Genomic DNA, 23,175 nt, shown 5'->3' on the forward strand with positions numbered 1-23,175 from the left:
CAACTCAGCCAGCCCTCCTACCTGGAGGGCTTGGTAGGTTCAGGCCTGGAAGCTGCCTTTGTGGTAGATTCAAATGGCCAAAAGAGTCCTGCTGGGCCTTGGACTCCAATGTCTGGAGGGGGATACCGATAAGCAAGCCAAGAACTCAGTGCAGCAGGAAGATCTGACTGCCATGAAGGCACCTAGCAGGTGCTCAGTAAATATTCGTTATATGAATGGATATGTGTTTTGATGGAGGAAGCCCATAATGCAGTGTGAGCCCAAAGAGGGCTTAGGGAAGGCTTCCTGGAGGAAGTGACAGCTCAATTGAGACATGTAAAACAGGAATGAATAGCCAGGCCAAGTGAGGTTTAACTGTTCCTAAAAGTAGGAAATGATCATATTGGGGCTATATTAATAACTAGTGGTGGCTGAAGGCCTTTCTCGATGCCCATAGCTTTGGAGTTGGAAGATCCTGGGTTGGAACTCCCAGTTCTGTCCTTCACTGGGACCCTGGGATGAGCCCCTGCACAAGCCCCTCACCTCTCTGAGCCTCAGTTTCTTCTGAGAAATGATAGTGTCTACCTCATAGGCTCAAATGAGACAACTGATGTAAAGAGGTGTCCCTTTGCTTGCTTGCGAACCCGTTTCTGTCCCTTTCTTTCTCTCCGGGCCCTTTAGGGGCAGAGATCCTGAGTCACTTTGGTAGATGCAATGCCCAGCAACGCCAGGCACACAGTAGGTGCTCAGTAAATTTAACAATGCCCCAAAGAATTCTGACCTCGTACTATGGGATTGTGGCTCTTTGGCTTGCAATGTCCTCCCCTCACGCCCCGCCCCACCGTGCGCTCTCTGGGGCGCGGGTGGGGCCGGGATGATTGGCGTCTGCTCTCTGGAACACAGTAGGCGCTTGTGCTCTGACCTTGGCTCCCGTGTGCTTGGAGGCAGGTTTCTGGGGTCGGATTGTGCAGGATACTAACTTTACCCTCCGGGTTTAGGGTTGTGAGTCCGGGGTGCGGAGGAGCTGGGGATAAGCGCCCGGGAGACCTCAAAACACAACGCGGCGACCAGGGACAGCGCGGGGGCCGGGTGCGGGCGGGGCGGCTTTTCTGTCGGAGGACGCCAGCCCGTGCGCTGCGCCTTTAAGGGAGTCGAGCGGAGCCGGCACCGGGAGCTGAGAGCGCGCTGCGGCCGGGCCGAGCCGGGGGCTGGGCATCAAGGCCGGGGTCGGGCTCCGGCGGCGGGACCCAGGCGGTTGAGGCCGGTCAGGTGAGCGGGGCTGGGGCGGCCCGGAACAGGGGACGGGGGCACTCCCAGTGGCTTCGTGACCTACCCCCCACTTGCTGAGTCCGGCAGCCTGGCCTCCCCCTAAGCGGCACACCGGGTGAAGATGATGAGTCCGGGACCTGCACTTCTCTTTCTACTCCGTTATCCCGCTTCAGCACCTGCCCTCCTTTCCGGCGCCTGGATAGGTTTGAGATTCCCGAACCCCGGCACCCCCATTTCCCAGGTCCGGGCTGCTAGTCTCCATAAGCCCGGGGACAGAGTGAGGGCGGGTCGGCGACCTGCACCCTCTTTCTACTCCGCCTCCCCATTCCCCGCACCCTCACCAGCCCCTATGCGCCCCTCCCAGTTCCTGGGTGGTTGGGGGGCTTCTGCACCCTCCTTCTCCCACTTCATGGAGAAGGGCTGCAGCTCGTCCTCCCATATAGCATTATGCTCCTTGTCACCTTCCCCGCGTCGCCCCGATGACTGCATCTCCCAAGCTGTCTCTCCGCTAATACCACCCCCAGCAGCCTTTCAGCTCCCCCTTCCCCAGCCTGCCCCAGTTCCCGCGCCCTTGCGCCCCCTCCTCCCCGAAACCCTCGAGTCAGTATGCTGTCCTGCCACCCTGACAGCCTGGTGGCCGCCGGCAACCCTGCCATCCCCCCACGCCGCCTCCGCGGAATCGGGCTTCCGGGCTCCCTTAGAAATGCGGATTGTGTAACGCCGGCCGCAGGGCAGAGCACGTTCAAGATCTGCACCCTTGAACCTAAAGGTTCAACTAAGTTGACAGAGTGAGGCTTGTGGGGAGGAAGAGGGTGCTAGAGGGTCTAGAGGCTGTGCATCCAGGGAATAAGTACTTTGAGCCCTAGAAGCTGGATGGTTAAGAAGAGGAATTAGAGGAGGGTCCTACCTAAGCGGAGACTTGGAGGCCAGCATTTGTCTTCCGCTCTCACCTGCTCAGAAATCCCTAAAGGCTGGCTCCACCCGGCTGGGAGCTTTAAATAGTTTATAATTAATAATAGCCGACATAGAATGAGCAAGTACTGGGTGTCAGGCCTTGTTCAAAGCCCCTTAAAATAATTACCAGCCTACTTCCCCCAACAGCCCCATGAGGTAGGTACCATTCCTGTCCCCATTTCTCAGAGGAGAAATGTGAGGCTTCCAGAGGTGGTCCCTTCCCAGGACGTGCGTTGATTCTGATCTCAGAGACCCCACTCTGAACCAATAGACTTTTTACCCAGTTTTAACGAATAAATTCTCAAGATTTCATAGTATAGAAAAAGTAGAAATAAGAGAAACGAATAACCTGCATTCCTAGCACCAGTTTATTTTTCTAAAATTAGGTTCACAGACCAGCAAGGGGCCTTCAATGCCCTACTGGAGGAGACTGAGGCCCAGAGAGAAGGGACTTGCTCAAGGCCACACGGCTAGAAAGGGCTGGGATGCAAAACAAGTCCTGGGGTGGTTAATTGGGTACTTCCTGGGCTCCCTCTGCTACCCTGGCTTAGGTCCCTGGAGACCCTCCCCCGCCCCCCTCTGCATCCTGACCACCACCCCGCCCCCTGCTTCCTTTGCTGTAGCCCAGGCCAGTGAACACACTTCTTCCCCACTGCTGCCTTTGCTTATGTTGTTTTCTCCTCCAGGAATGCCCTCCCTGGAATCTCTGATGTCTGAATCTTACCTACCCTGTAGGTCCAGTAGGTCCAGCTCAGCTGCTCCCTCCAGGAACACGCCCCTGATTTCTCCCCTGCACCCAAGCGAAAGCTTTTCGTTTCTCCCCTGGGATCCTATCGCTGGATCTCACTACCTCCCACCCCCGTGATGGCATTTGGAAAGTTCTGCCTTGTCCTCTTGGATGCAACTGTGCTGGCAGAACCAAGGTCCCTCTTTCCATTCTCAGTCCTGATCAAGCCCTAAGACAGAGACAGAGGTCCATGGGGAGATGGGGTGGTTTCTGCAGTAAGAAACTGTTCACTGAGCTGTCGTCTGATCCCAGGGAGAATGTCTCAGCCTTGTACCTAACATTGTAACCACATATTTGTTTTTGTTCATAACTCAAAGGATTTCCACCAGAAAATTAGACAGACTTGGGTCCAAATCTCACCTCTACTACTTTCTATCTGTGTGGCCATGGGCAAGGTACCTAACGTCTCTGAGCCTCAGCTTCTGTTGATAGTAGCTGTTTTAGAGGGCAGCAGTAAATAATACTTAGATAAATAATGCTCAGGACCTAGCATGTGGTAAGCACTCAGAAAGCACCAGCTATTAGCTGACCACTACTTTGAATTACTGGAAAAATACTAAATCATTAATAAATGGCTCACATGGACTCAGAGGTGGGCAAGGTGATTTGGCCTAAGCAACTATTTTTTTTTTTAGCCTTTAAAATGTGTGAACTTTGAGTTCTGTGAGGATCCGCACACTTAGAGTAATTGTGGGAATGCAGTTTGTGCAATTGGAAGTAATCATGAAACTTGATTCTAGTTTCGTGAGATAAAACTTAAGAGATACTTTGGTTTGCAGTGTGTGTTGGTTTAGGCCTATCCTGGGGGCAAGAGGTTAAATCAAAGATCATATCTGGGTTTGGAGGAAGAAAAGCAAGTAGGCTACCAAGTAAGTGGGTGGAAATCAGCTTCACTATGTCATATTCTTTTTTTTATTTTTTAGAAATGTGATCTTATTATGTTGTCCAGGCTGGCCTGGAACTCTTGGGCTCAAGCAATCCTCCCACCTCAGCCAACTGAGAGTAGCTGGGACTACAGGCACACGCCACCACACCCAGCACACTATATCTTATCAAACTCCTGGTGATTTTGGTGACCAGCTCAATTGTTACCATGATGAATGTTCAAAAGAAAAGGGGCAGGGATGTCCCCTTCAAAGCTAAGTGTTTGGAATAAGCCAGGAAGCTAGTTCTGCAAGTTGAAAAAAATTTATTTTAAAATTTCTCCTAATTGAGTCTTAATTTGAATAAGTTAGGATTCCACTTGATAATTTAAAGGCTGTTGAGTTTAGATATCTTAAGATAAATGTTTTTGTAAATTTCACATTTCTATGGACTTTAGCAGACTTTTCTTTATTTCTATAACCCTGTAGGGACAGAAACACTATTTGCGGTTTCCAGTACAGTGGCCATGAGCCACATGTGGCTATTTAAATTCAAATTAATTAAAATAACATAAAATTCAAAATTCAGTTTTTCACATTTTAAGGGCTCAGTAGGCACATTGGCCAGTGGCTACTGTATTGGACAGAGCAGACAGAGACCATTTTCACCTTTGCAGAAAGTTCTTTGGGACGGCACTGTTTGTTTTTTTTTTTTTTTTTTTTTTTTTTTTTTTTTGAGACAGAGTCTCACTTTGTTGCCCAGGCTAGAGTGAGTGCCGTGGCGTCAGCCTAGCTCACAGCAACCTCAAACTCCTGGGCTTAAGCGATCCTTCTGCCTCAGCCTCCCGAGTAGCTGGGACTACAGGCATGCGCCACTATGCCCGGCTAATTTTTCTATATATATATTTTTAGTTGTCCATATAATTTCTTTCTATTTTTAGTAGAGACGGGGTCTCGCTCTTGCTCAGGCTGGTCTCGAACTCCTGACCCTGAGCGATCCACCCGCCTCGGCCTCCCAGAGTGCTAGGATTACAGGCGTGAGCCACCGCGCCCGGCCAGGGACGGCACTGTTTGGATGAATAAAAGGCCATGGGAAAGCGCTCGGTGATGGCGTTAAGTGCCGTTCTTTCTGGCAAGTCATCTGCAGGCCCAGAAATGGAATGTGCAGAGGGTGTTTCATTGTCAAGAATGGGAAGTTAATAAATCCCCTTAGCCGCATTTTGGCTGCCTGACTCACTGGCTGTTTGCACTGCCAGCGTCAGAGGATGGGGGAGAGAGTAGAATCAAATGCAGGGTTTCAGGGCAGTGCTTCTCTGCCCCGGCTGTGGGTTGCAACTACCCGGGGAACTCAAAACAAAACAAAAAACCCACGCCTGAGCTCTGCCGCAGAACAACTGAGTCTGAATCTCTAGGAGTGGGGCCCAGGAAGTTTTTTTTTTTTTTTTTTTTTTTTTTTTTTAAGTTCCCCAGGGAATTCTAACATACAGCCAGACTTGAGAAAAACTGCCTTCAAGACTGTGACCTCCAACAAACAAACTGGAAGACAGTGTTTCGAGATAGTTTTAGTGAGTAGCTAAAAATGTTCCTCACTGATTTGCCACAGTCATAAGACAAGGGTTTGAGTTGAGTGGGCTTATTTCTTCTAGAAGAATTGTCAGCCAGGGACAACTTTATCCCCCAGGAGACATTTGTTCAGCATCTGGAGATATTTTTGGTGGTCGCAACTTGTGGGTAGCATCCAGTGGTAGAGGCCAGGGGTGCTGCTAAACATCCTGCAATACGGGCCGGGCGCGGTGGCTCATGCCTGTAATCCTAGCACTCTGGGAGGCCGAGGCGGGTGGATCGCTGGAGGTCAGGAGTTCGAGACCAGCCTGAGCAAGAGCGAGACCCCGTCTCTACTAAAAATAGAAAGAAATTATATGGACAACTAAAAATATATATAGAAAAAATGAGCCAGGCATGGTGGCACATGCCTGTAGTCCCAGCTACTTGGGAGGCTGAGGCAGTAGGATTGCTTAAACCCAGGAGTTTGAGGTTGCTGTGAGCTAGGCTGACACCACGGCACTCACTCTAGCCCACGCAACAGAGCGAGACTCTGTCTCAAAAAAAACAAAACAAACAAACAAAAAAAACCATCCTGCAATACGCAGGACAGCCCCCACAACAACGGATTACATGGCCCCCAACATCACTCCTGCCACAGTTGAGAAACTCTGATCTGGACATGATTTTCACAGCATTAAAGTCCTTTCTGACCTTGGGTGTAGTTGCCTCCTCAAAGAAGATCAAGGTATTCTCCTAAATCAGACCCTCAGAAACCCTCTGGATCATATTCCAGGCTTTTCAATCCTAGAGGCCGTGTAGGGTGTTGCTGCCTGTGTTTGCATGCACTTGGGGGTCTGTCACTGGCCTCCGTGGTGCTCTCAGGTGCTGCACCAAGGAAACTGCTGATTCAGGGGAGCAGGACAATACTTGGGAAGGTGTGCGCAGAGGTTCTTGTACTGCTGCAGTTTGGGAGCCTCTTCATGTTAAATAATTACCTAAAGTAACAGCAGCCTTTGCTTTTAGGCATTTTTCCAGAAGCTCTGGCTGTTTGGCTATTAGCATTGAGCATTTGCCTTGTGATATACCCAGAAAAGGATTCAAAGCTTACATGTGATAAAATCTAGCTATGGGCTAGACTCTTAAGAGTGTAAAGATGACAGTACAGATCCTGCCCACAGACCACTCAAGCATCTGAGTGGACCTGAGCAGTGCCACTACAGGGTGACAGAGGCAGGACTGCCTTACTCTGCCTGGGAGTCAGGCAAGATCCTAGCTGTGCAGAGTAAGTACTTAGTACCTGCTAGTGACTGCATTGAACAGTTTCCTTGCATCATCTCATTTCTTCCTCACACTGAAGTTCTATGAGGTTAAGTGACTTGCCACAGTTACATATCTGATCAGTGGCCAGGCAGAAATTTGAACCCAAGTATTGAACTGCAAAACTGAACCCTCAGAGGAGCATTTGCAGATAGAGGTAATGCCTTAATAGCCAAGACTTGTAGGATGAGCTGGAGATCACTAGGCGAAAGAGAGACTAGGTGTGCCCAGGAGAGGGGAGCATGTGTGCCAAAGGCCTGGAGGTGTAGAAGAGCATGACATGTCCGGGGATTGCCGATCATTGTGAGCAAGAGTAGAGGGGGGTGATGGGGGAGTGACAACAAAAGACACTTGAGACATGGGCAGCCACCAAATCCTATGTGGTCTTCCATATCATGCTGAGGGCCACTGTGAGCCACTGATGGCTTGGGGAAGAGGAAGAGAAAACTGTGTGACATTAGGCAGCTTGCTTAACCTCTCTGGGATCCAGCTGCCCAGCTGAACTAGAACCTCGAACACTATACTGCTCTGATGAGGAATGTTCATTTAGTTGGTGGCCATAAGGAGCAGACTGAAGGAATGTACTGCGTTGACACGGGTGGGCAGCCTTGTTGGTTCATGACTTCACCTGAGGCTACATGGTGGCTGCAGGGACTGTTTCTTCTCAGTCTGAGCAGTCACTTGTATTTTGATTTTCCAGCTTATCATTTGGTATTTACCAAGTGCCTGCCAAGTGCTATGACAGATGCAAAGATGTGGTCCGATTTGTGTCCGAGGAGCTTGTAGGCTAGTGGAAGGTACAGCAGTCTTCTCCTTATAAGGCATAAATCCCAAATGCCATGAGAGGGAAGTATTCAGACCAAATACTCCAGAGCATGGAGGGTGAAGCAGAGGTTAATAGGGGGGTTGAGGAAAGATTAACTGAAGGAGATAACTTCTAGCTCTGCCAGAAAGATTTTTAAAGGAGAAGATGGAGTAGGTGGAGGGTGTCTTGCAGGTAGTGACAGTGGGAAAAATAGACAAAAACAGAAAGCCAGTGTGGGTACGGTCAGGAGAAGGTCAGATTATTAGCCTAGCTAGTATCCGATTCCTCACAGTTTCCAGGTTGTGGATGGGAAGCAGAAGCTATCGTAACAGGAAAATACTCATTAATGGACTTGCCAGTTACAAAATTAGGTCCCACTCTATCATCCCTCTCTCTGTTTCCAATCTCGGTGGCCAGCCAGGCTCCAGGGGCATCCATATTTTGTTCCTTGGTCTCCCACGTTGTCAGATGTTTTGCAAATACAAGATAAACAGTGAAAATAAAATTGCAGCTCTTACAAGAGAGGCAAGATTTCATGAAATCAAAGTGAACTGCTTGAATGACATGTCAAGGCAATAATAGGGTCTGGCAATGTGAGACCTGTCAACAATGGATGAAGAGAAGGGATGAACACGCCTTTAGGGGAGAGACTTGAAAATCTAAGAATTGAAAGGACCTTGAAGCCATATCATATTTTTGCAAAAATGGCCTCTATGATGGCACCGTGACGACCAAATGTTAATTAGAAGGACTCACCGTACTATAGAACAATCTACACGAGATGTATTCTTTGTTTTAAGAATTAGTACAGGGCTGTAGTTACAACCCAAATTCTGTTTAGTATTTGCTATTGCTTTTAAAATAGATTTGATTTTTGTTTTATTTGTTTGGATAAAGTTCCAAATAAAACTGTGTTTTACTCTTGAAATTTTGAATGGGGCTTCACCATATGTTCCTTTTCCTGGTGCTCATTTTCCTGAGTTACTGAGATCTCTGGGGAGAAGATTCTGGCCGGAAAGAAGGTGGGGATCAGCTCACAAAGGGCCCTAAATACTGGAGCTTGTGCCAGAAGCCCAAAGCCTCCTCCTGTTAAAACGGGCTGCTGTTTATTAACAAGGATCCTTTTTTGTTTAACTTCAGCTTTGTTCCTGCAGTCACAAAGTACTGTAGACCAGCTTCACCTCCTTTAGAAATGACAAATCCCTCTTTAATCTCCTTGCTTTTCCCTTTATCGAGGAGTTCAGGTTTGGGCAACCGGAGAACATGTTTGGGTGCTGAGGTTCTGTTTCTGCCCCTTGCTATAGCACACCGAGAGGGGGCTATTTTCATTCCTTTCAGTCATATGGAAAATAGTCACTTAAATGATGCTCTTTCTAGCACTTTACCTTTGAGGGGTGATCTGGGCTGATGACGGTGCCTGTGCTTACACTAATTCAGAGAGAAGTGTTTGCATAAAAGCTTGTGGGCTCTGCTACAGCCTAAAGACTTTGGACTCCTTGGAGGTAAAGGATCAGGTAGCTTTGGGTTCCTATTTAGTCCAGCAGGAGACTGGCTTGTATTTCTGTAGAGTTGTCTTGCTTTAAACATGATTTTGAGCAGGTGGTTATTTCAGACTATCTCCACAGCCCACATCTTGACCCAAGAGGCTGAGGTTTTCAAGGTGTTGGGCTCAGTCAGGGCAGGTTTGACGTGTTTCATTGCCTTGCTTCTTGGCTAATGTGATTTTTCAAAAGTTGTGCTGTAGGATACACAAGTGAGCCCCTAACTGACCTGCCTGCACCTCCCTGGGCTGTCACTTCTCCAGGGGATTGAGTAGCAGGACAGGGCTTTCTGCTTCTCTGCAATCCTCCACCCGCAGCATCAGCCTGGCTGGGCTGAATTCTCCTGCCTACAGTGCCACCTCGGGTGGCAGAAGCAGGCAGGGGCTGTGGGCTGGGCTGGTTCTTGAACAAGAACCCCCCTGGGGAACCAGTTGGTACAAAGCAGGAGAGAGTGAACCCTTTAACCAGTACCTCTCCCAGAACCACAAAGGAGATAAGAATTTGTGATTTATGGACTGTAGGTTGTGTGGTTCTAGCATGGAATGATAAGAATGTTTATCATTGTAAAAATTTAAATTCTTATCATCTTCTATCATACAGTGCTGGATTTTGAGGCTTAAAGACTAAAGTTCTTACCAAGCAGACTTAACCTTTGGACAGTCACATGGGCAGTCATCCCCCAATCGCTGATAGCAGGCATCTGGGTGACCTAGCTGGGGTGTAGAGATAGAGGGATTTTCATCCCAACGGCATTCACATTCACATTTCTTCCCTTATCAGGAGAAACAGTTCAGGTTTGGTCGCTGTCTCTAATGGGCCTTTTGAACTAGTACAAGTCCAGGACTGGCCGATACAACTTGTTGTGATGATGAAAATGTGCTATATTTTTGCTGTCCAATAGGGTAGCCACAGGCTACATGTGGCTGTGGAGCGCTTCCGTGTGGCTAGTGTGGCTGAGGAACTGAATTGTAAATTTTATTTAATTTTAATTAATTTAAATTTAAACAGCTGCATATGACTAGTGGCTACTGTATCGGGCAGTACAGGATAAACCATTTTATTTATGTTTATGTTGTGGTTTTTAATTAACTAATTAGAAAAAACTTTATATATACACATGGGATCAATTCAAAAGGTACAAAAGGTATCGGTGAAAAGTCTGCCTCTCATCTCTGTGCCCAGCGCCCCAGTTTGTTCCCCTTCCCAGTGCAACCGTGATACCAATTTCTTGTGTAACCATCCAGAAAGATTTCACACACATATAAGCATAACATATATATTTTCTCTCTCTCTCTCTCTTTTTTACTGTTAGAGGTGTTTATTTTAGCCACTGTCTTCTGTTCCACGCTTAATGTACCTTGGAGGTCATTACCCACAGGGATAAATAGTACTGTCTCATTATTTTAATGGCTTATATTTAACTTTTATTTGTATTTAATGGCTACATATAATATTCCTTTATAAAGCTATACTATGATTTACTTAACAGGTCCGTATAAGTGAGCACTTGAATTATTTCCAGTCATTTGCCATTATAAGTTATTTCATAATAACCTTGTACAAACATATTTTCACACATCTTCAGATATAAACAGATAAGTTCCTAAGAAAAGAAAAGAAGATCATCAGGTCAAGGGTATGTGCGTTTTGCATGGCCACAGATTTTGCCAAATTGCCATCTGTAGGGTTTGTTGATGGGAATGTAAATTGGTACATTACATGAGAGCTGCTATTTCTCCATAGTCTCGACAACACAGTCTGTCGTTAAACTTTTTGTTCTTTTCCAGTATGGTAAAGAAAGATTGCCATCACCCTGTAGATTTCATTTGCATGTCTCTTATTGTAAATGAGATCGAGCATCATTTTATATGTTTGAGTCATTTCTATTTCCTTTCTGGTAAATTATCTGTTTAGATCATTTGCTTATTTTTCTATTAGATTTTGCTGTTTTTTTTCCTGACTTGTAGGAACCCTTTACACAGTAAGGAAATTAGTATTAGTCTGTTGCCTCTGATATGTATTAAGAAATTTTAATCTTGTTTATGATATCTCTTTCCATGCAGACATTTAAAAATATTTTTATACAATTAGTACTCTTTTTGTTATAGCCTCTGGGTTCTATACCTTACTTAGAAAGCCTTTTCCCATGGAGATATTTTAAAACAGAGTCCTCATGTTTTCTTCTAGAACTTTCATTTTTTTTATGGTTTTATTTTTTATGTTTAACTCTTTGATGCATCTGACACAACTCAGGGGCCTTGCTGGTTCCGTTTCCTTTGCCTGGCCTCTCTTTCTGCTGCCACGCCTTTGCCGGTGTGCCCCTGCTTTTGCCCAGCCCGGTTTTTGAGTGATGCCACCCCCTGTTTGCAGTCATTCTAGTAGCAATATTATCCTCACTTGCCTACTGGTGGCCGCCTTTCCTCCCTTCCTTTCTGAATGCAGTGTCTAGGTAAATCCTCCATCCCGGGTGGAGAAGGAGAGCTTTAACCATGGCACAGCACATCCCATACTGCCCACTCATTTCTTCTCTGATCTCCTTCAACCCTTCCCAGGCCTGGCGTATTATCTGAGATGCCCTGCCCTTTGTGCACATTTGCTTAATTAGGGGAGGTGACCTGAACAAAAGGCATGCTATAAAGCCACAGGAGATTTGTACTTTGCCTGTGTTGATTTAATGCTTTGTCATTTTATTTCTTGTGATTCCAGAATCTCATTTTCAGTTTCTGCCGAGCCAGTAGCAGTTGGGAAAGAAGGCTGTGCTCTTCAAAGAGTGAGTATGGATTTTTTAACACCACAGATTACCCAGAAAAAGGCAGCCCTTAATGAGACCAGAACTGCTGCTGTCAGCTCTCCCTCACCTCTCTGCAGGCCAACCTGTGGTGGGTGATTTCTCTGGTTCAATTGGTCAGATGGGAAGGGATTGGGTACCCGAGGGGTCTCAAAGGTCTGATACATACAAAAAGAGCCCCCTAAAAATAGTTCTCAAAGACTATGCCAGGAGCAGGGCTTTAAATTTGAAGGGCATGTAGCAGGCGTGGGCCTATGGGACCACAATGCTTTCCTGGTGAATGTGACACTTGAACCAGCCCTGAAGGCAGAGAGGAGTTCATCAGGCAGGCAGGCATGGGAGTGCTCCTCACCCAGGGGACAGCAGGAGGCTGTGTGGGGTTTGCATGGGGGCAGGGAACTGGTTATCTGGGATGCAGACAAAGACATGGGAGTCACTAGGCAATTGAGTTGAGACCATATGGGGTGGTCAGAGTTCACATTTTATTTGGTGAACATTAGACTGGTGCAGCCTAAACGCTGATGTGAATTAGGAAGATTCCCCTGACAGCTGGTGGTGGAAGGAATCTGGGGTGTGAAAGAGCAACCTCTACAGAAATGGGAGGAAGGGGACATGAGGACACGGACCCAGTGTGGTGGCTGAGGGCTGTGGTCTGACTCACCTGGTGGGAATTTTTCTTCCCACCCTATATTCCTACTAAATGTTCAACCAAACTGGCATAAGGAATTTGTTGCAAGAAGCTTTCAGGGCTGTAAACTCCTAAGCTGTGCTGGCTAATATGGTAGCTCCTATCCACATGTGGTTATCAAATGCTTGAAATGTGGCTGGTGTGAGTGAAGAACTGAATTTTGAATTTTCTTTAGCTTTAATTAATTTAAATTTAAATTGCCATTATCAAGCAGCACAGTTTGTCTAGACTTGGTCAAGTTGAGTCCGGTGCTGGTACCTCTCCACCCTTGCATAGCAGGAGTAGTGAGCAAGAAATAAAGTGAAAGAAAGATGCATGGGCGTCTAGGAGGCCAGACTGATGTGATTACTGCCGGCAGAAATCAGTGAGTCAGGAGAAGCAAGGAGAGATGTGTCTGAGATATTGTAGGACCTTTGGGATCGTGGGGTGGTCAAGCAGGCTTTTGGGAAAGGCTGGAACGAGGTCCTGTTAGGTATGTTGATTTTCAAATTCCCTTACAGGAAGGAGTAGTGGAGGATGTAGGTAGGTAAGGAGAGGGTGGGGAGAGCATTTTGGGAATATCCAGTGGAGAGCATCATGGGAATATCCAGGGGAGAGAGTGGGGAGAGCATCATGGGACGCAAACCAGGTGTGCCCATAGCCTGGCCTTGGAGGAAAGTGCAGAGGAGGAATGGGCTCAGTCAGAGTGAGGGGCAGACAATATGGCCAGGAAGGCAGAGGTGAGCACTCCATGGATGGTAATCCTGGGGGCTGGGCCACACTTGTAGAGATGACTGGGCAAACTTAACCACTTACTTGGAAATCTCAGCATGATTTTCCTCTGTGATGGAGAAGATGTATATGACAAGGAGTTAGAATGGCCCGTTTCTCAAATTGTTCTATCTCATCAATCCTGGGGCTTCCATACAAGAGAATATTTTCTTCGTTGTGTCATTTTTAGCTGTTAATCATTAGTGATAGTTTCAAGGAATCAGTTTCAGAGATCAGGGTAGGTTAGATGCAACACTATTTAACAGCTGGGGTCTTATACTCTGATTTCAAGAACATAGTGTTTTCCCAGTGGAAAATATTGTGGGAAGAATTTTCATATTGCAGAATTAAAGAAAAAAATTATAAGCAGCACTGGATAGTTTTAAAAGTACACCAGCAGTAATAAGGTTAATAAGCCAATTGGTAACTTGTAAAGTTGCTCTCATGTTAATTGCTATTAAAGCAGTTCCAAAGAAGTATGAAGAATGTCAATGGGAACATGGAACTCTGTGCCTTGTACAGAACTGATGCACACTGACTATCTGCTACAGAAAGCATTGAGAGAAAGCAAAGGTAGCATGAACTAGGGACACCTACAGGACTGGGTTGAAATTCAGGTCATGCCACTTACTAATCAGGTGACCTTGTTAACTTATTTAAGCCTTGGTTTTTCCATCTTTAAAATGGGATAAGTGCTTCCTGTTTCATAATATTGTGAAAGAGAAAGTGACAGGATGTGTGTGAACCACCTACAGGAGGCCTGACATAGAGAAGTTACTTAGCAGATGGAGCCCCTTGCTCTTACGTCTTTGGCCATGGTGAGGGTGGTCATGGTGAATATTGTTGTTGCTGTTGTTATGACAATCATTGTTATTTTGGAGGGACCAGGACTTGTTTGTCAAATTTGATGGAATATAGATAGATGTCCAGAGAAGGACAAGATCCTATGAAAATGTTTTACATTCTGTTTATTCTTAGATTTTGCTTTATACTCTGAAGATTAAGGTATTAGAGCTCAAGATCCCGAGATTTCAGAATCAATGGGAACATTAAAACACAATTGTGAAATGTCTTTTGGGCCTTACCCCTAGCCCCAGACTAAACTTCATTTCCCTGCTGCAGTGTTTACCTGGATCCACTGATGAATTCCCCGTCCAATTAATCTGTGCCCCTGTGTTCAGAAATAAAAGCCCCCAAATGCGCAGCTTGGGTGTTGACAGGTGACAGAAGAGCCCATCTGGGATGTGAGGCTGCTCGCCTTCCTGACCTTATCTGCTGCAGGGCCACTGAAATCACTGTCTTTAACCCTGGGGTGCCTCACTTTGCATGACAGAGATACAAAAGGAGTATGTTTTTCTTTTTCAATGTATTCAGTCGGGTGATAAACATCAAGCACCAAGTCTTTGCCAGGTAATGCTTTAGGTTCTGGGAAATACCACAGGGAACAAGATAACATGGAGGCAAGCCAAATCCTGCTCTTTGATTGCCTGGCATAATTTCAGAAACGTTTAAGTCACCAGAGTAGACAAGAACAGAAGAGACGATTTGATTGAATGTTCTCGTTTGATAGATGAGGAAACCGAAGTCTCACAGCTGACGTGTGCACGAGCCAGGCTGGAGGGAGCCAGCTGGGACCCCCACCCCTAACCCCTCAGTAGCAGCCATTCCACGTACCACTGTCAGCAATTTTTGCCAGCTCCATCTATCACCTACTTAGCATTTTTCTTTAAATTGATTCCTTCTAACTTAAATTTATTTTTAAAGTTAATTGGCTTCCCTACCATCAATTAAAATTATCCATAAAAATAAAAAGAAACAATGTTATTAGCTAGCAGGATACTTTTGCCTGCAGGAGGCCCAGGGGTTAGAGAGCTCTTCACCACCACCATACTGAGAGTTGGTCTTTGACATGAGCAGGACTAAAAAAGAAATGAAAAGAAGTGACTTTCTTAACATGTATGTTGGTGTTGTCTAATGCTGTGTACCCACTGAAGCATTATTTAGTATTCTTCTACCGGCTAACCTCATCTTGCAAACTACTGGTTGTATAGGCCCTCCACTTTGGGAAACCCCACGTTATACCCTATAGTTGATTTTCTAATTTTTGGCCATTGGTGGTTCCTGGTTCATAAGGCTTCAGTGTTTTCTGTCTCTAGCCTCCCCCCTGGGTATGTAGAGTATTCTGTAAATAAACGGCAGGGCAAGGGAGCTGCCTTTTTAAAGGAAGGCTGAGGCAAGTCTGTCGTGAAATGAAGGACGTTGCTGAGATGGGAATAATTGTCTACTCCTTATCTGTATAGAAAACTCAGAAAGCATTGAAGTTTCTTCGACGAGGACCTGGGTTTATTTGACCTTGTCAGGGAATGTGTGCAGGGTTCTCTGAAATATGCCCAAGCCTTGCTAAATTGATCGTGTTCTTCAGTAACTCCTTATGGAAGACTTTATTCTGCTGTTAAATGGAAACTAGAGCCGGATGAAACCCCTGAGGCTGACCGTGGCATCCATGGCAGCCACTGGCAAAGCCCCGAGGGCTTATTTTATGATCACATCTTCACTTCAGGGCTACCATCTCCAGAGTCAGAGTCTGTGATATCTGTGATAAGTGTTCTAATTCCTAGTCCAAAGGCGCATCATGTAATTAACGTTCTGCCACTCAGGAATCAGACTTCACAGTGGCTCTCAGCAGTTTTTGTTTATTTGTTTGTTTTTTGGTTTTTTTAAAGAACAAGTGCCACAGTAAAAATTTATCATAGAGCAATATTCTTTCATGTCTATTTTTGAGATTCATCCATGCCACTACGTATATAAGATTATTCCTTTTTTTCTTTCTTTCTTTCTTTTTTTTTTTTAAACAGGGTCTCGCTGTGTCACCCAGGCTGGAGTACAGTGATGACATCATAGCTCACGGCAACCTCAAACTCCTGGGCTCAGGTGATCCTCCTGCCTCAGCCTCCCGAGTATTTGGGCCTCCAGGCACAGGCCAGCATGCCCAGCTAATTTTTCTATTTTTTTTGTAGAGACGGGGTCTCACTCTTGCTCAAGCTGCTCTCAAACTCCTGACCTCAAGTGATTCTCCTGTCTCGTCCTCCCAAAGTGCTCAAATTATAGGCATGAGTCACTGCATCCAGGCCCTGAGCAGTTTTTAAGTCTTCTTGAAGCTTACAGCTCCTATCTTTTATCAACTCATTCATGATCCATGATATTCAAACAGATTGGTAAAAGTCCCCTTCACTCTGATTAATTTGCTTACCCCTTGATGGTGAGGGCTTTTAGCAGGGTAAATTGTACCCAGCATTAAATAGGTGACTCCTCCAGGGACTTTTGCAATTACTGAAAGAGGGAAAATGTTAGGTCTCTTACAACGTCATTGGGAATGGTTGTCCCTAAAAAGAAATTAAACAGAATTGAGCCCCTTTTGTAACTTTGCTTTTCATTAATTTATTTGTATCTTATTTGCATCCTATGCTATACTAGGCACTGAAAAAGAACATACATGATTGTCCCTACCCTCAAGGAGCTCTGGTTATGGAAGGAGAAAGAGGCCAATGATTTATGGGTGCTGGGAAAATTGCTTACCGTGACTAAGAAACTGAGAGGACAGTTGAATCAGAAACAAAGACAGTGTACCTTTCATCACTGTAGACTCAGGATCGTACCCAGATAGAGTGTGTGTGTGTATAACTGAAAAGAGCCATTTGATACACCTTATCTGTCTCCTACCTATGCATCTGTCTCCCCCTACAGAGTGTGAGGGGCTTGTTTGGCCAAACCTCTTAGAGAGGTGGGGAGCTCACATCTTCATGGAGAAATTAGGGATGATGAGTATAGGTACCTAACAGCAAAGAGGTTACAAAGATTGAGGGAAGGCCATTTGAAAAAAATTAGACAAGCTAGGGCTTGGTGCAAAGGGGTTGGGTCCAAGTCAGAAACCTGTTTTGTAATCATGACTCTACCAGCTGGGTGACCTTGAGCAAGTTACTTAACTTCGGCTGGACTTGGAGGCTCACACCTATAATCCCAGCACTCTGGGAACCTAAGGCAGGAGGATTGCTTGAGGCCAGGAGTTTGAGACCAGCCTGAGCAAGAACAAGACCCCGTCTCTCCAAAAAATGGGAAAATTAGCTGGGTGTGGTGGCATGTGCCTGTAGTCCCAGCTACTTGGGAGGCTGAGGCAGGAGGATCGCTCGAGCTCAGGAGTTTGAGGCTGTGGTGAGCTATGATGACACCACTGCACTCCAGCGTGGGCGACAGAATAAGACCCTGTCTCAAAAAAAAAAAAAAAAAAAGTTACTTAACTTCTCTGAGCCGTAGTTTCCTCAATCTATAAAATAGGGGATAAAACACCCACCTTGCCAATTTGACAGGGCTGATTTGCCATATTAAGGGTTGGCAAATTACAGCCTGCAGGGCAATGGGGCCCACAGCCTGGTTTTGTAAAGTTTTATTGGAACGCAGCCACACCCATTCATTACTTGCTGTCTGCGGCTGCTTTCTCACTACAACAGCAGATTGAGTAGTTGGGACAGAGACTCTGTGGCCCACAGTGCTAAAATATTTATCATCTGGCCCTTTACAGCAAAAGTTTGCTGACCCTTGTGCTTAATGGTTATGAGGTCATGCTGTGCTGTCATTAATTGGCTTTAAAATTGAATTATGTGTCAGTTAATAGAGTTATATGGGAGAGATCTCTCCAGTTCACTGGAAACATAAGGAAAGCCATGATTTGTTAGATGGTAATGCTTTTTGTTTGAAGAAACCTATTTTATGTTTGGTGAATCTTGCACACTGGGCACAGGTGGCTGGGACTCAAGGCTGAGGGCCACACAGGCTTACAGGTCTTGGCAGTTGTTTTCTATATCAGAGAGAAGGAGGATGGACCTTGAAATGATTTTCATTCCGTCCTAGAATGAACTGTATTGTAAGCTCGTCAGACAGGACGGGTGGGGCTTCTGATTCAGCCAGGATTTCCAGAGCACCTATTATGTGTCAGGTCCTTGTCCTGGTGCTGGGGGCAGCAAGACCCTGCCCTCGTGGAGCTCACATCCTAGCCTTCAGATGTGTCTTTTGAGTCTTTAGGAAGACATCAGAAAGTAAACTGAAAACGACCTTTTTGGTTTATCCTCCCCCACCAACTTTTTGTTGTGTATTATTTATTTTTGAATAGGTTATATAGTTACATGACAAATAACTTAAAAGATTTGAAAATGAGAAATCTGTCTATCCCTGATACCTAGCTATCTAGTTCCCTACATTAGATGCAATGCATGTTCCCAGTTTCTTGTATACCCTTCCAATGATGTTCTATATGCATACAAGCATTCATGTCTATATGTATATTTTTTCATTTATTTCTTTAAGGTTCTCTGTCCGCCCTGTTTATTTTTAAAAATTGCACACCTATAGAAAAATTGAAAGGATAACACCATATAACCTTCACTTGGATGCCTCAGTGGTTACCATTTTACCATATTTGTTTACTTCTCTCTTGCCCCTCCCCACATGCATACACACATTCCTTTTTCTCTTCCGAAGCTTTAAAAGTGAGTAGCAGATACCATTATAGTTCACCCCCTGAAACTTGTCAGGCGTCTCCTAAGAAGAAGGACGTTCTCCTGCGTGCGTACATAACCACAATTTTGTCATCCCGCTCAAGAATTTTATCACTGATATAGTACAATTATCTGACACCTAATACCCAGTCCTTACTCAGATTTCTCCATTTGTCCAAGCAATGTTCTTTATAGGTTTGTTTTGTTTGTTTGTTTAAATCCAGGGTCCCCTGAAGGATTCCTCATTACGTTTAGCTATCATATCTGTTTAGTTTTTTAAAACACTTACCTGCTTTGGTTTCCTCCTGATCTTTACCCTCATTCTTGGGCCTTCACTTTTCTTGTCCGCTTTGCTTTTTCACCTTTTAAGACAGAGTTTCAATACCATTGCATTCCGGTCCCCGCAGGTGTCAGCCGGCCTTAGAGAGCGGAATGGATCTTGACGTGGTTAACATGTTTGTGATTGCGGGCGGGACGCTGGCCATCCCAATCCTGGCATTTGTGGCCTCATTTCTCCTGTGGCCTTCTGCACTGATAAGAATCTATTACTGGTAAGCTGATTGTGTAATTGACATTTGCGAGATTAGCACCATATTGTCATCTTCTCTGCTTGTCCCTTTTGTTGTTCAACATTTTCTCATAGAATATTTCAAACGTACAGAAAAGTTAAAAGACACTCATCCTCTTTTGAATTTTGAGCATGTTCTTGAGGAATTGGTGGTAGCTTATCACCAGGTAAGTTCTTTCAGGTTTCTGACAGCATCTTCGCCCGCCCACACTCCCAACGTCACTAATTGTGTCTTCAAGGAAAGATTATGCATGTTTATGGGATTCCTTTGGTACTTTCTTGGTCATTGGATTCTGACCCTGTGGTGTCCTGACAGGTGCAATGATGTCACTAAAAAATGAATTAGAAAGAACAGGGCCATTGAGATGGCGTATGTAGGACAGAATGCTTTTAGAGTTGTTCTAGAAGTATTCATTAGTAAAGTGACAAAAAGAAAAGAAGTTTCCGAAATACGTCATTCTCATCCCACCTTTATGATTTGTGCCCTATCTATGTACCACCTGTCCTTCTGTATTTCCTTTAGAGTGAGTCACCTTTTTTTAAACCTTAAATCAATTTATCTAAAGAGTGATATAAATATCACAACCTTAAGTGGAAAGCTTGCCATACTTGCCAGAAATAGCAAATTAATTTTTAAAAGTAAAAATAAACAGAATGGCATTAAACAATCTCACTGAATTCTAGCCTAGATACGGTTGCCTACCAAAGGCCCTGGGTCTCCTTTCTCTTGGTTACAAGGTGTAAGAAAGGCCTGGAAGGTGTTACAGCCCTGAGCAGACCCCTTCTCCTTGAGGGAATCAGAAAGTTAACAGTTGAACAGAAAGTGACTTTCTCAGGATGTGCTTCAGTGACTTTTCATGCCACTGTCCATTTATCAAATAAAACCACCCCTCTTACCCCCGTGGTATGCATCCCCTGGTGACAGGAATACTGAAATTGGCCCGGTTGCTCTCTGTGCCGTAGGTAAGCCCATCGAGATTTAACTGGGATTTCCAGGAGTTAGAACTCACTTCTGCACCCAGAGAGAAGAGTGCAGGGAGGCTGTGGTGCCCTTTATCTGCCCTCCTTTCTGGCTGCCTTTTGTTACACTGGAGCGTGGAATTTTCCACCTGCCAGCCAGGCTCTGATCCTTGAAAATAAGCTAATTGAATGGAAGGGAGCTTTGCATCTTTCCTTCTCGCTCTCTGGTTGTGGAATGTGTGTGACCCCTTTACGGGGTCACCCAGGACCCACCTTCTTCATTGACAAAGCTGAGACTCCAGTTGCTTAAATGCCTTTGCCCTTGCAGTGCTGGTAGCAGGGGTTCTTGTGATGTGGGGGCCACGGCTCCTGGGTGGTCCCTGACACGGAGCGGCCAGAGTTGTGTGCCCCTCCTCGTGGCCCTGCTGAGGCATCATGGACCTCCACACACAAATGCTGTTTTTACTAATTAAGTCAAATTGAAGCCGAGAATGCAATTCACTGAGATGGCCTGTAACCATGGAGATGGCTGCATATGGAGGTGCGATTATACTAAGGCTGATTCCACCCACCTCGTGGAGAAACCAGCCTCAGTGCTGCAAAGTCCCCCAACCCCGAAGTTCCTTGGGTTGTGGAGGAGAAGACTTTCAGAGGCCGGGTGTTAGAGTAATTTTGGTATTTGATTTTTAAGGAGAAAAATAAGTTCATAGCAAGTAATTCACTTTTTTATTAAGTTAAAATTCAAATAACATAAAATTCACCATTTTAAAGTATACTATTCAGTGGTTTTAATATATTCACAGTGTTGTGCAACTACTATCCAATTTCTGAACATCTCCATCACCCCAAAGGAACCCCAGGTGGTGGCAATCACTCTCAGTTTCTCCCTCCCTCGTGCCCTGGCAACCCTTAATCAATCTACTTTCTATCTCTTTGGATTTGCCTATTATGGACATTTCATATAAATGGGGTCATACAATATGTGACCTTTGTGTCTGATTTCTTTCACTCAGCATAATGTTTTCAGGGTTTATCCATGTTGTAGCATGTGTCAGTACTTCATTCATTGTTATGGCTGGATAATATTCCGTTGTATGGTTATACCACACTTTGTCTATCCATTTATCTGTCGATGGACACTTGGGTTGCTTCTGCATTTTGGCTATTATGAATAATGTTGCATAGCAAGTAATTCACTTTTATTAACAAATAGATACCACAAAAAAAAAAAAAAAAAAAACCAGAGAGGCCCCACAGATCAGAGCCTTCAGTCCCTTGTTAACTGGTAGCACAGATGCATATGATCTTAAAGCCTGCCCATGCCTGTCACCCAGCTCTGAGCTGTGGCTGAAAGACAAACACGGTGCTCTTTATTTTGTGAACTCAGGCACACGGGCCAAGAATAAAACCTAACTGGTTGGGGAGGATGGAAATCCTAGAAAACCTTTCAGCTTATGCCAGGTGGCATTGTGACATGGGGGATTATGATTATGGTAATAGAACCCATGATGCCATTGCAGAGAGCTGTCAGAAAGCCTGTGAGTGGCTTCCTCTGCCCCACTGAAACGCACAGGCTGTTTCCTCCCCATTGCCTTCCTGCAAGTGACATTTACACAATGGTTGCCATAGGATGATTAACTTTACCATGAGTCATTTATATCCCTTACCACAGCCGCTCCTCCAAACGCCTTCCTTTGCTAGGTTGCCAGTAGTGACCACCAGTGGGGTCACCTTGACCCTGGGTGGGTCAGGTTAATTTTCAGGATTGCTACAACAAACAGGAACAGCAGGCAGAAGAGGCAGCCTGGCACTCAGCCCCCTCCCCCGCTGCCATGCCATATGGTGAAATTATCACATGGTGCATGCTCCTGGAGTTCCCTCTGCGAGATCTCAGCTCCTCAGGGAACAGGAACCGGCGTCCCCAGTAAGCCACAGTCTTCAGAGCAGCTCTCTCTGGGTCTAAGTGTCCCTGGAGCATGGCCAGCTTGTTTCCACAGCAGTGTGGACTGTGGCTGCTCCTGCAGGAGGCACCAAATGCTTCACCCTGAGGCTACAGAAAGCCACAACTGGGGGTGCTGTGGCCACTGTGGAGGCATCAGGGGCAGTTCAGGTTTTCATGGTGTAATGAAATGTCAAGACTGTTCACAGGATGGAAAAGACTGAGATTTTCTGTGTTTTATTTTCCCAGAGAAACTCAATTGTGAAATCAAGATAAGAAACATAGCAGGCAGTTCACTTATATAAATATGAGAGAAAAAGGAGTGAGAATTGGAAAGAAGAAATGAAGCTGGCATTGTTTGGAGATGACATGATTGTGTATATAAAAAATCTGAAAGATTTGTTAGGATTAATAAGTGAATTCAGCAAGATTGCTGAATACAAGATTAATAAACAAAAATCAGTTATATTCCTATGTACCAGCAACAAACAAATAGAAAATAAAAAAATTAAGCTGGGCACCTAGGTGCATGTCTATAGTTCCAGTTCCTCAGGAGGCTGAAGCAGGAGGATCGCTTGAGTCCAAAAGTTTGAGGAGGTTACAGTGAGCTATGATTGTGCCACTACACTTAGCCCAGGTGACAGAATGAGAGCCTATCTCAAAAAAAAAAAAAAAAAAAAGACTATAAAGTTACAGTTACAGTAAATCAAGTCAGCCTGAAATTAGCACAGAGGACAACTGGACCCTTGAAACAGGAGAGTCTAGTAACAGAAGCTCACAGATACAGCCTCTTGTTTTATGACAAGATCAGCACTGCTCTGCAGTGGGGAAAGAGAACTGGGTTAACCAGATATCCATCTGGAAAAAGCTTCA

The 23,175-nt window shown here is 45.3% G+C and overlaps 1 protein-coding gene across 2 annotated transcripts in view; it reads left to right on the forward strand.

The window, feature by feature from the left end:
• The first annotated feature begins 1,158 nt into the window (after positions 1-1,158).
• ABHD6 (abhydrolase domain containing 6, acylglycerol lipase) overlaps positions 1,159-23,175 on the forward strand; it is a 44,863-nt gene continuing 22,846 nt past the window's right edge. Inside the window, exons 1-3 of one of the 2 annotated variants that reach the window (XM_069473739.1) lie at positions 1,159-1,248; positions 11,767-11,830; positions 19,243-19,386. In XM_069473739.1, the coding sequence (XP_069329840.1) occupies positions 19,268-19,386 (119 nt within the window). In that variant the 5' untranslated portion in view covers positions 1,159-1,248; positions 11,767-11,830; positions 19,243-19,267. The remainder of the gene's footprint in view (positions 1,249-11,766; positions 11,831-19,242; positions 19,387-23,175) is intronic. The other variant, XM_069473740.1, reaches the window with a different exon arrangement.

The sequence above is a fragment of the Eulemur rufifrons genome, chromosome 7 (genome assembly GCF_041146395.1).
Source record: "Eulemur rufifrons isolate Redbay chromosome 7, OSU_ERuf_1, whole genome shotgun sequence".
Taxonomy (NCBI): domain Eukaryota; kingdom Metazoa; phylum Chordata; class Mammalia; order Primates; family Lemuridae; genus Eulemur; species Eulemur rufifrons.